We start from the raw sequence: 13,993 nt of genomic DNA, 5'->3' as shown, positions 1-13,993 counted from the left end.
TTAATAGAAAAAAATATTTTGTAGGCTCTCCAATTAGCTTCTCTGTTCACTTAACTTTTCTCCATGAGGCAGCCATTTGTCTCAACATTCATTCCATCATCATCTGCCTCTAAAATACACTCAGGAATTTAAGTAAAGAGCCCTCTTCTAGTTATTAGGTTTTGTGCATTCCAAAAGCACATTCAGAATGGGTTATTTTATTCCATGATGTGTTGGTATTAAATGATATCTCTACAACATCAGAGGATTCTGAAGGGCTTTGTAATTGAGGGTTATAGGCTCTTCCACTTTGCTTATTCCCTACTTTTTCACTCTTACCTAATTGATGGGATTCCATACTACCTGACATATTTGATCTGCTGTCTCTCCATGTCCCATTCAAATCTAAACCACAATGAGATATCACTTCTCACCTGTCAGAATGGCTATTATTAATAAATCAACAAACAAGTGTTGACAAGGACGTGGAGAAAAGGAAAGCCACATACGCTGTTGGTGGGATTGTAAATTGGTGCAGCCACTATGGAGAACAGTATGGAGGTTCCTCAAAAAACTAAAAATGGAATTCCCATATGACCCAGCAATTCCACTTCTGAGTATTTATCCAAAGAAATCTAAAAGACTATTTTAAAAGATATCTACATCCATATATTCATTGCAGCAATATTTATAAAAGTAAAGATATGGAAGCAACCTAAGTGTCCATTGATAGACAAATGGATAAAGAAGTGATACATATACACAATAGTATTTACTCAGCCATACAAAACAATGAAATCTTGCATTTTGCAACAACATGGATGGACCTAGAGGGTATTATGCTAGGTGAAATAAGTCAGACAGAAACCATATAATTTCATTTATATATGGAATCTAAAAAAAAACAAAATAAATGAACAAAACAGAAACAGACTCATAGATACACAGAACATTTTGATGTTGCCAAATGGGAGAGAGGTTAGAGAACTGGGTGAAAAAGGGGAAAGGATTAAGAAGTAGTTATATTTGATACGTTAAAAATATATGTGTAGGAAAAAGGTAAAAGAGTGGTGAAAATATGCCCACCACATATGAAATTGGTAGTTACAAAATAGTCATGGGGATGTACAATACAGCATAGCGAATATAGTCAATAACATTGTAATAACTACATATGCTGTCAGATGGGTGCTAGACCTATCAGGTGACCACTTCGTAAAGTATATAAATGTCTAATCTCTGTCGTACACCTGAAACTAATATAATATTGTATAGTAACTGTAATTGAAAAATAAAGTTAATAAATAAATAAATAAATAATTACATAAATAAATATAAATAAGAGTTAGTTCTATTGAATGGACACAATTGCCACTAGATCCTTTGTTAATGTCTTTAGGGTAAACTCTGGGTAATGATAGCTGCATAAATCTGAGCAATTAATTGAAGAAGTTGTGGAGTTACCTTAAAGCCTTGATATAAAATTTCCAATGCAATAAGTACTTTGTATATCAAGCTTTTCCCAGTTTCACAACTTTCTCTTTAACTGTCAAATCCCTTTGTTGATGAATAATAGTACCACAGGCAACAGAAGAAACTCAAACATTTTGAATATGGAAATTAAGAGATCTGGGTTAATCTGCAAAATTATAAAATCTGTTAAGTCTTTCTCTGGAGCCTCTAGCCTACCCTTTCTGCACCTTCCTCCCTTTCATCTGTACTTTACAAGGAAAATAAGAACACAGTAGTCATTTGTATGCTTCTTGGTGTTAACACCACACACATCAACTCTCCGAAAGCTATTGATAATTTACTTAATTATAATAACAGAATGAAAGTTTTTGTCCACCACTGGGAGAAAGAGTAGAGAATGCTACGCTACTAAATTAGACCTTAGCCTCTAGCTATTCTTACTGAAACTCTGACCTCTGTTCCATTGCATTCCAAGGTAGCAGATGAAACAGTAGAACAGTTGCAATATTTTTTCTATAGTCTTCTCTTTCTTGTTTCTTGTAAATATGAATACCTCCCCCACCCCCAGAAATTTAAATCTCCAGAGATTTTATGTAACTCTCACAAAGCAGCCATCCTCCCATCTAATGAAATGTTAACTGACCATTCTGGTCATTGTTCATAAATATTTGTTCTCACGTAGGGGATCTTAAATTTTGAAATCTCCTCTAACTCTCTGTGATGCAATGGAGAAAGTGCTTTGGAGATTTGAGACTACCACAATCCTACTGAATATTTCCAAAGGGAATTATTTGAAAGTCAACTGAATTAGGCAAGGGAAAATACCAGAACTTTGTAAGGAATAACTTTTTAAATGTGTCACGTAGTGCCACACCAGGTTAATTCTGAATTCTAATACCGAAATCCTTTCAGTGAATGATAATAGAACCCTATTTGGAAGCACATTTATTGGGTCAAAAGTAAATAGAAGGTTAAGAAAAAGTCGACTCATATCTTATAATAAAATTCAAAAGGAGAAAATTATGTAGCTAAATGAGAGAAAAATATATATATACATATCAGGAAAGCAAGCAGGGCCAGGATGAGGGTGAGGCAAGTGAGGTACTTGTCTCAGCTACAAAATTTACCAGACTACTAAAAACCTTAATAATCAAGATAAATAATATTTTAATGCAAATGTTCTCTCAGTTTTTATGAATATTAAAATGCTCGTTGCATCTTTTTTTTTCTGAAGTTTATTTTCATTGGATATATATTCTAGTTAGATTGTTTTTTTTCTTTAAGAACTTAAAAATGCAGTTTAACTAACATGGTTTCCATTATTTCTGATTTTAAAAAATCAACCATCATTCTTATTGTCATTCCTCTGAGCTGTCTTTTTTCTTCTGGTCGCTTGTAAGATTTTTTAAAAATTATTTTTATTCGGTTAGCACCTATGATCTTGCTTGTATTTATATTGCTTGGAGTTTTCTGAGTTTCCTGGATATCTTGGTTAATGTTTTTATGAAATTTGGGAAATTCTTGGCAGTTTTATCTTTATTTTCTTGGCCTCATTTTCTTTATCCTCTTCTTCTGGAATCTCAATTACATGTATATTTAGCTATTTGATATTGCCCAAAGTATATTAACACTATTCATGTTTTTTAATCTTTTCTCTCTTTCACTTTGAGTTATTTATAATAACCTATCTTCGCAATCATTAATTATTTTTTCTACAGTGTTCAAAATGCTTTTCAGCTCATATAACAAACTTCTTTTGATGTCAAATATTATTCCTTTTAGTTCTAGCATATGCATTTATATTTAGGGTTTTCACTTCTCTCCTGAAATCTTTGTCTCCTTATCCATTTATCATATTAAATATATTTATAATCACTTTCTAAAGTCCTCATCTTATAATTCCATCATATGGTTCATCTGACAGTCTTTGTCTATCAATATTTTTCCATTAATTATTAAATTCTCTTCTCTGTTCTATTTTCTTGGCATCACTTTTAATTTTTAAAAATTATATTCTAATACTCTATCAAAAATTTAGTGGAGGATGAATAATTATATTTAATTTTATTTTGCTTAGTTTTTCAGAGAGTTAAATCCTCTTCTTCTGTCCAGTAATTAAAATGAGAACCTAACCATTCAAATTTCTTTAAAGGTCTACTTGGGCTTAGAATCATCTTTAATTATATTGAATTAGCTCAGATTAGCTTTACCTCCAACATCTGTCAACTGGAAGCAAGGAACTGCTGTGTTTGATCTTGTCAACATTTTCAGCTGGGAGGGATTTGAGCCACAATTTAGATAGTTTTGTTTCCCTCAGGGTTCGACTTTGTAGACATCAACATCCAAGCACCACAGTAGTGTCTGAGAATGTGTAAATTTCTTCTGATTTTCATTTCTTACCTCACTGCTCCTTTTTCTGACCAAATTACTTATGTAAATGTCAATGAGTGGGGATGAAATTTATAAAAGTGATCTTCATTTTTGTGTTTGGAGCTTTTTTTAGACTCTAATCTGTCTACATGTATCATTAAAAGCTCAGTTCATTTTTTCTCATACCTACAAAATATCTCAATCTATGGCAGGTCCCTCCTCCAACTGCCTATATCCAGACTAGATATTTACCCACAGATAGGGAAGCTGCTTTAGATCTCTGCTCATCTGTTCAGGCCTTGTCTCTCTCTGAATCTCAATATGATAAGCCTTCCTTACTTTATTTACTCTTTTATAGCCTCACAGAAAAGTATAATTTTTATTTCGTACTTTCCTTATTGTTGATAACAAATGAGCAACATTCTTCTACAAACTAAACAGAATAAGTAGTTTTTATTCTCATGGCTAGTTTTTGAGAATAAAATTATTTTTATGTTTATAAGCCTTTCCATTTTTTCCTTTGCTAGTTGACTATTAGTTTCAATTGCTCATATTTCCTCCTGAGTATGTATCTATTTCATATTCATTTATTAAAATTCCTTATGTTAAATGAATTAACTTTTTGTCATTTATATCAATTTTCTAAGTTAACAGCTTTTTTATTTTAATTTTTATGCATGGATCCTCTCTTGTACAATCCTGTGGAAGGAAGGAAAATTTCAATCCAATTCCCATGCAAACTCTGTAATTGTGCAGAAAATAATCTGCAATTCTATATGTGGTGGGCATATTTTCACCACTCTTTTACACTTTTCCTACACATATATTTTTAACACGTCAAATATAACTATTTCCCCATTCATTTTCTATTTTTGTGTAAAACTTCACTGATTTTTCTCACCTCCAAAACTGTAATTCTATATTTTATCACTACTTTTTCCATCATTTTGTTTTCCAAAGAAACTATGAACATATAAATGCATTCTTCTAGGATCTTTGCATCTAGGGTTCATATCAAATATGCTCATTTAAAACTTAAATTTAGAAAAAAATTTATTGAAAAAAGAGGCAATAACATAAAAGGCATATCATTGTCCTGATCCCAGATCATGGCTAATTAATATATTCCTTTGGTCAGGAGCTGGCAAAGTGGCTTCTTGTTTTCCCAGTTTCCTGATTGGTGCAGGGACAGATCACTGGGCAAGTTAATTTTATTGACAATTGTGTGTTTTTTGACAATTATGTCTGGATGCCCAGCATAGAGAATTGTTTTCTACCCCTTAAAGATTTGTAGGTACCTATTTCCATCATTAAACCCCATTATATTAAAAATAACTAGGGTGATTTATGTAATCTCCAACAGAATTTGTAGGACCGATTAATTATCACAATCATAATCAGAGTGAAATCAATTGAGGACAAATTTTAACATCCAGAGGGGATTTGTAAAAACCTGTTAGTAATAATCATGAAGCTGTGAAAAAAAGTAAGTGAAATAATTTCACAACATTTTTTCACAAAATGAATTATTTTCTTTTCTTATCCCTCTATCAAATATTGGGGGAGATATCTATATATCTATATGTAGATATAGATATATAGATATATAGAGAGAGCGAGGGAGAGACAGAGACAGAAAAGAGAGAGACAGAGAGAGACAAAGAGAGACAGAGATAGAGAGAAAGAGACTTTTCAAAAATGTCTGCAGCATATCATTTGGATCTTCATAATGTTTTGCAGCTTATTGATCTCTGCTCAGAATCTTGATAATTATGCTCTAAACCATAGAAGAAAAGTTGTGAATGAATGACTCTCTTGCCTAAAATGTTAAAATGAACTCTTACTGCAATTAGAATAGAATAAAACTCCTTATCTCAGCCTAAAATACTTTAGTGATTTTACCCTTAAGGTCAGATGAAATTTAACACCTAAATCTTTTATACTTACTCATTAAACATCAATCACTCTGGTGTTTCTTTTATATTCTTTAAACATACCAAGTTTATTCTCTCATTATGCATAACTCTCCCTCATTGTTAGCAATAACACCTGAAAAATGAAAGGCACTCAATAAAATAAATGAATGAATGATTTGTACCCAAATTCTCCCTTCTTGACTTATTATAAAATTTATTCAGCAGACTACATGCCGACTCAATAACCTCCTCATGGAAGATTTTACTTCTTGGTTGCGAAGGGTATAAATCACAGGATTCAACAATGGAAAGATCACTGTGTGGAAAAAGGAAACCACCTTGTCAGCTGGGAAGGCCCTGAAGGGTCGTGTGTATATGAAGATGGCAGGACCAAACATGAGAAGTATAATGATGACATGAGTGGTGCATGTGGACATGGCCTTGTTCTTCCCTTCAGAAGCAGACCCGCGTACGTGGCAGAAGATGATCGCATAGGACGACAAAAGCCCCAGGAAGCACAGGAGGGTCATCAGACCACTGTTGAAGACCATCAGAAGCTCCACCACAAAGGTGTCTGTACAAGCCAGCTTGATGACCTGTGGCACATCACAGAAGAAGTTATCCAGTTGGTTTGGGCCACAGAAGGGCAAGCGGAGGATGAGGGCCACCTGGATAATGGAGTGGACAAAGCCCCCAAGCCACAAAGCTAACAGCAAGGCATAGCAGGCCCTAGGGTTCATGACAGTTGAATAGTGTAAAGGATGGCAGATGGCAATGTAGCGGTCAAAGGCCATCACAACCAGTAGTAACCCCTCCCCTCCTCCAAGTAAGTGCAAGAAAAAGAGCTGAGCAATGCAGTTCCTGTAGGAGATTACCTTCTTCTCAGAGAGGAAGTCCACCAGCATCCTGGGAGCCACAATGAAGGAGTAGGATGCATCCAGGAAAGCCAGGTTGCCCAGAAAGAAGTAGAGAGGGGCTGTGAGGCCAGGGTCCAATCTGATGGCCAGGATGATGAGGAAATTTCCAGGGAGGATGATGAGGTAGAAAATTAAGATAAGCATAAAGACAAGGAGCTGAATATTTCGAGATTGGATCAGACCAAGGAGGATGAATTCCTTCACCACTGTGCTATTTTCTATCTCCATCTCCTCTGCCTACAGAAGATCAAGGAGTAGAGAATTTATTTCCTTCTCTTCCATCTAGGTCATAGTTCTTCCTAACAGCAGTGAATGCCACATCTATGTCATATCCTCACTTTCCTAAAGCCTAAGAAATCTTTTCTACTCTTTATTTTTCTACATTATAACTGTCAAACATCCTGCTCTTAAAGCCAAACTCTTTTTCTGCTTTAGTCCTATGCTTCTACTTAACTGTTCTCCCATGTGAGAGTTGGAATGCCCTTGCCCTGGATTTATATTTGCATTAGACATATGAAAAATTTTCTGATTAAGAAAACTTAACCATAGTTATCAAGTTCTTTGGGTTTTTATTTGAATAAGGAATGAGGTGGGGATGCACAACAAAGAGAAATGACAGAAATTCTTAAGGTGACAGATTTGTTCCATACCTTGACTGTGATGGTACCGTGTCTATTTATTTGTCAAAATTTATTGAACTACTAAACTACACAGAAATTAGTACATTTATTATATGTAAATTATACCTTAGGAATGTTGACCTAAAAAGCTGAAAAGGAAACCTGTATTTACTTTATTTCTCTATACAATATCAGCCCATCAACCTAGTCTAAATATAAAGAATTGTGGTCATTCTGGAGAAATTAAGACTGGTCTGCACAGTGGTCTCCAAATTGGGGATGTGCTCACCCATCAAACATTATAATTTACTGGTGTGAGAACAATAATAGTAGAATTTCTATACATATATTATTATATCCTATTCTTTGAAATTTATTTTTGAAAAGATTTATAGTTTATATAGAATCATGGTATAATTGAAAATAAAATATATAGTATATATATATAGTTTCTACACGCTCAAAATGGATTTTTGTTGAGATATAAAACATTTCACATGCTTCTGGTTACATGGCACACTGTTTTTAAATAGTGTTGTGGAACACAAAGTATAAAGAAGAGAGAGAAAAGGGTCCATTCACTTTAACTGTGAGAAGAGACAGAATGAAAGAAAAGGAAAGAGGAAAAGAAAATCAATTTCCAAATCAATAAAATATTTACAATGGCATATATATTCAAAACATCAAAATATCTGCTTTTTGTATGTCTAAACTCAAGTATATTAATTAATAAAGGTTTCCCTGTATAATCAATATTGAGAATTATGAAAAAAGTAATTTATATCACAAAGGCACACATATGTTATGAATATGTGTGTGTGAGCACATGCACACCAGCACACACATAGTTTCTCAAGCAAAATTGAAGCATAAAAATTTACAAATGACACCATCCAAATTAGGTTTTGTGTTCCCTTCATCTTTTTGTCCTCTTTTCTTCTCTTTCTCTCTTTCTTTTTTTCTTTCCTTCCTTCCTTCCTTCCTTCCTTCCTTCCTTCCTTCCTTCCTTCCTCCCTTCCTTCCTTTTTTCTTTCCTTCCTTTCTTCGTTAAGCATTCCTTCTGTGCATAAAATCTGCTGTTACAAAAGTAAGTCAGGAGTTCCTTACTAATTATTCCTAAGTGTAGTGTGCATTTTGCAGACTATTATACTGTTGATTATTTCACGCTCTTTCAAACACTGAGGCTATCTTTAAGACGAAGAAGAAAACTTTAAGAACCTCTAAGATTAAAAGTTGCAGTCTCTTGAACTGTGCCCTGTGTTTTATTTCCTATCATGCATTTCTGTTCTTCTATTGACTCTTTAACAGATGGGATTCATTACTATCTAACATCCCTTGCTTCTTTCAGTTAACATATGATATATAAATTTAAGACCAAATATTAACATCTCCAAGACCATCAGTATTTTAATAAAGGCTTTATATATTCCCAATAAAGTAATTCTAAATATCAGAAATAACTAGAGGTATAACACTGAGAACAGATAAAAGGTGCTGCTACGTTATTGAATTCAAACCTCGTGTATTAGTCTATTTCTACCATAATTCTGACTATTGCATTCTAAGACAGCAGATGTCCCACCTGAGGAGTTGTAAGATGTTATCATTTATTTCTCCTTTTCGTTCTTTATGAATATGATGAATGATAAAACGTTTACCTCTCTATCAGTCTAACACTACTCTCACACATTAGACATGACCTCCTAATGGAACAGACAATTACTGATTTTTCCTGCCTTTGTTCTTAAATATCTCTTTTCACAGAGGAGCCGCTTACATATTGAAATATACAACCAATTTGTGAGGCAATGGAGACTGTGCTTTGGGAATTTAAAAGCTAACAATACCATAGAACAATTTCAATGGGAATTATTATAATGTCGACAAGATATAATCAAAGAATTAGACTAGTGATCTGTTAGACAGGTACAAATACACAAATACCTATCAGTTAAAAAGACACCATGTCACTAGTGGGTTCTAAAATCAACATTCTGTCAGTGACAGAGATAATGGAATGGCAAGCCTGTTTATTAGGTCTGAGTGAAAGCCAAAGGAGGAGACTTTATATTTTACACTCCAATTCAAAAAAGAGAAAAAATAGTGTAATTGATAGGAAATCATTGAAATATCAAAAAAGGTAATACTGTGGTCAAGTGGGTGGTAAATAGATTAAACATATTTCTGGTGACAAAGAGATAGGCATAAAGAAAATAAGTGATGCTCATGAAGACTTCTTTGCATAACCTTCTGCAGAGAAAAAAGAACTGCACTGCATAAGACTGACAATTCCTCCTAAACAGACACTATTGTGATCTTGGTATTTGCTGTTTTTCACTTTAGGAATAATTGTCTCCTATGCTCAGCTAAAGCAATGATAAGGAACTAATTTCTCTTTTAGTTAAATATTATTAAACAAAAACAAATAATCATATGATAGAAGGCGACATAATTTTAATTTTAGTAGATTTTATTTTATTTTAAAGAGATTTCCTATTTAAAAAATTAAAATACCTGACACAAAAGTTTTCAAATACATACAATGCATAATCAAACATATTTTTTTCTAATTTATGTCCAGTTCAGAGAAAGAGAAGTAGGAGTGAAAAATGGGAAAAATAGAGGGTGAGAGAGAGATAAACAGTTATAAAAATATAGATAAAGAAGAAGAAATTAAAGAACAGGAACAAATGCAGACTGTATTAAGAAAATAGGAAATAAACATGAAAAGACAGGCATAGAAAAGCACATTCTTTAAAACCATATATATGAATAAATTCATCTGATAAAAGAAATATATTTATTTATTTTATTGTTTATTGGGGTAACATTGACTAATAAAATTATATAGGTTTTCAAGTGTGCAGTTCAATATATCATATGTATATTGCATTGTGTGTTCACTTATTTAAAAAATGAAATATGGGAAGAAAAATTCCACCTTAAACTATGTTACAGTCTTTATTGCCACTGAAGACTTTTGAAATGTGATTTTTGTTCATAACTATAGATGTAATCAGGGACTTTGCTTCCTAAAGTTTGTCACAATACTTAAAATTAACCTGATGATCTAAACTAGTCCTCGGAATGGAAACTTCTTATTCCTGCTGGGAAAATTTATCATTTTAGACGATCTCAAAGATTAAAATTATGAAGTAGGCTGTTTTGTAGTGTCAGGAATACAGCAATGAACTATTCAAAAAAGGTTCCTGTTCTGGGAGATTTTATAATCTAATGCATGGCGACAGACACTAAACAAATACACTAGAGAGAAAATATCTGATAATGATGAGTGCTATGATAAAAACATAACAGAGTGATATGCCAGAAAGAGATGGGTGAAGTGACTGCTGTTCTAGGTGATCTGGACAGGAAGAGCTTTTCTGAGGTGGCATTTCAACTGAGATCTGAATGTCTAGAATAAGTCCTCTATGAGAAGATCTGAAGAAAGAGCTGGTAAAAGGCCATTAAGCAGGAAGGGGATGGTGCACTGAGAAACAGAAAAGAGGAGAAAAAAGCAGAAATGCCAGTGTGGTAAGATAATAGTAGACAAAGGGGAAAAAGAGGTATAAGGCAAAATAGATAGGAAGGGCCAGATATAGACCAATGGCTTTTATTCTATTTGAGATGTTATAAGCAGAGGAGTTCTATTATCTGACCTTTAAAACTTTTTTCATCTACTTTTTTTTTGGAATTTGTAGTTCATATCCCTATTATATCTACTTGGTTTTTTAAAATTAAATTTATTGGAGTGACATTTGTTAATAAAATTATATGTTTCAAATGTACAATTTTGTATACATCATACGTCTATTGCATTGTGTGTTCACTACTCAAAGTTAAATCTTCTGTCACCATATATTTTACCTCCTTTACCCTCTTCTACTTCTCCTCTTCCCCATTTTCCCTCTGGTAACTACCATATTGATGTCTGTGTCTATGAGTTTTTGTTTGTTTGTTTGTCTTGTTTGTTCATTGTTGCTTTCAGTTTTATGTCCCACATATGAGTGAAATCATATGGTTCTTGACTTTGTTTTAAAAGTATTATTCTGGTTACTAGTAAAGAATGATGTATAGAAAGCAAAGAACAAAAGCAAGGTGACAACAAGTAGGGAGCATTTGAAGTACTATAAATAAGCCATAATGGTAGGTAAGGCTATAAGACAGAACAGAAGATGGAGGAAAGAGTTTATACTAAAGATTAATTTTGGAGAAATAGTCAAGAGGACTTGTTGATGGATTGGATATGAGAGGTGAGGAAGCAAGAATAACTCTTGGGATTTTGAACGGCATAACCGTGTGAATGATTGTATAATTTACAAAAGTAAGATTTGGAAATTAGATATTCTGCTTTAAACCTATTTGGTTTTTTAAATGTATTTATTTTTAAATAAGTGATATATTTATATGTTTCAAAACTTTAAAAAAATTGTACGATGAAAATTCTTCTTCCCATCGCAGTCTTCCAAATTTCCATTCCTCTCCACGCCTCACAACAAAAAGTTAATATAAATTTCTGTTGTGTCCTTCAAGAAATTATATGTATTTACAAGCAAGCATGAAAATAAATTCTTGGTTATATTCTTAAAATATAATTTATATACATTAAAATGCACAGATAAGTGCTGGACTTGATAACTTCTGTCAAATGCATGCAAACAAGAAGTAGAGTATTTCCATCACTCCAGAAAGTTGCTTTTTCATCCTTGTCATTGTCCTCCACTACCATAATAAGCAACCACTTTCTAACATCATAGATTAGTTTTGCTTTTCCTTGGATTTTATAAAACTAGAATCATATGACATGTATTCTACTTTATCTGTTTTTTAAAGGCATTATGATTTTGAGTTTCACACATGTTGCATTATCTGCAACTGTTCCTTTTTATTATTGAATTATATTCTATTGTATATAAATAATCCAAAGGTTTTAACATTTTAACCCTTTTGTGAGCATTTGGGTTGTTTCAAATCTTAGACTGTGAATAAGGTTTCCATGAACATTCTAATATAAGTCATTTTGTGAATATGTGTTTTTATTTCTCTTGGCTAAACACTTATGAGTAGGATTACTGGATCATAATATAGATGTATGGTTGCATCTACCTGAAATTACCATTCAGTTTTCCAAAGCGGTTGAACTATTTTAAATTCCCAACAGCAATATATGACACTTCAAGTTACTCTGCCAACTTACCAACATTTGGTATTGCATGTTAATCATGCCTTTTTATTTTCTGTATTTCTGATGATTTGATATTATGAGAACTTATCAACTCTGGAAAGACTGCCCTTCCCAGGGCTAGCCAATTCCTGGAGAGTGAATGACTCATCTACAAATGTACCTTTCATATACAAACCAAACAATCTAGAGCCCATACTCCAACCACCTCTTTTATCAAAAGGCTCTCACAGTTCTGATCCACTGTCTGGGCAGCACTGACAAGTGTTGGGGCAACTAAATTATTTACATCAAAGTGTATACTATCAAGGATATATGCTCCTGGGGGACACTGAATAAACCACGTTTGCTTTTCCTTCTGAGGTTTGCTGGGGCAAATTTTTGCCTGTTCTGCAGAGGGTAAAACAGTGCTCTGCCTGAACATGTGATCATATGTCCTGGGCCATTTCCCAGTTGATTAATGTACATCTTTCCCTGAGCTTACCAATGATTTGCATATCTTCTTTTCTAAAGTATATTTTCAAATCTTTGGCCTATTATTTACTTGGAAAGAGAAAAATTAAGAGATTCCAAATTTCTTTCCCGCTATGTGATTTGGTTATTAATTTAATAATGGTATATTTCAATAAATAGTATTTTTAAAATATTTTAGGTTAATTTATCACTTTTTATAATTATAACTTCTTTTGTGCTCTTTAAGAAAAGATTGCTTATCCCAAATACATAAAAAACATATTCTTCTATGTTTTCTTCTAGAAGCTTTATATTTCTAACTACTAAATCCACTGTTACAACTGAAATTAATTTTGTGTATACAATGAGGTAGTGGCCCAAGTTCATTATTTTCCATATGAAAATATTTCATACGGAAATATTTCCATATTTTAAAATTTTCCTTTCACAGTGAATTATATTAGTATCTTTGACAAAAATCAATTTGCCATTTACGTGAGTCTGTTTCTGCACAGACTGATGTAAATAGTATTTTGGTCCATCAGTCAGTCTATTTGTCTATTCTTACATCAATATCGTACTATCTTGGTTACTGTAACTTTATAATAAACCTTGAAACCAGGTAGTAGAAGTCCTCTAACTCTTCTTCATCTTCTTTGCTACTCTAAATCAGAAAAAAGTAGTTAAGAAAAAAAATATTTAAAACTATAAGTACTGTATTTCCTGAAATAAACTAATTATTGAGTAAAATTTGTCCAGAATCATCAACTCTGAAGCATGTCATAGTAAAGCTATAGGACTTTAAAGGTAAAAATTTCTATGGACCTCCATACCAAAAAATATATATATACATATTACCTCTAAGGGTTTTTCCTTTGCAGGTTAATACCAGACCTCCTTCAACAGTAACATAGAAAGGTTTTTTTGTTTTAAAGTAGAGCAATATTTTCAAAGCACTTAAAGAAAATATACAAGTATTTTATATTAAGCCAAGCTGTCAAGTCTGAAGTTAGTTTTAAACATACATTAACTGGGAAACTCCTACTTATCTGCTTTTCCTATTTAATGTACTAGAGGAAGAGG

The 13,993-nt window shown here is 32.9% G+C and overlaps 1 protein-coding gene across 1 annotated transcript; it reads right to left on the bottom strand.

Moving 5' to 3' along the window:
- Positions 1-5,956: 5,956 nt before the first annotated feature.
- LOC120618050 (olfactory receptor 4N2-like) lies at positions 5,957-10,952 on the bottom strand. Its single transcript, XM_039881912.1, has 2 exons — positions 10,944-10,952; positions 5,957-6,892 (listed from the first exon to the last, which is right to left on the bottom strand). The coding sequence occupies exons 1-2, from the start codon at positions 10,950-10,952 to the stop codon at positions 5,957-5,959; spliced, it is 945 nt and encodes a 314-aa protein (XP_039737846.1).
- Between the last annotated feature and the right edge of the window lie 3,041 nt (positions 10,953-13,993).

This window comes from Pteropus medius, unplaced genomic scaffold, assembly GCF_902729225.1.
Source record: "Pteropus medius unplaced genomic scaffold, Ma_sr-lr_union100, whole genome shotgun sequence".
Classification (NCBI taxonomy): domain Eukaryota; kingdom Metazoa; phylum Chordata; class Mammalia; order Chiroptera; family Pteropodidae; genus Pteropus; species Pteropus medius.
The sequence above is the reverse complement of the archived record's forward strand: the minus strand, read 5'-3'. Positions and strand labels throughout refer to the sequence as shown.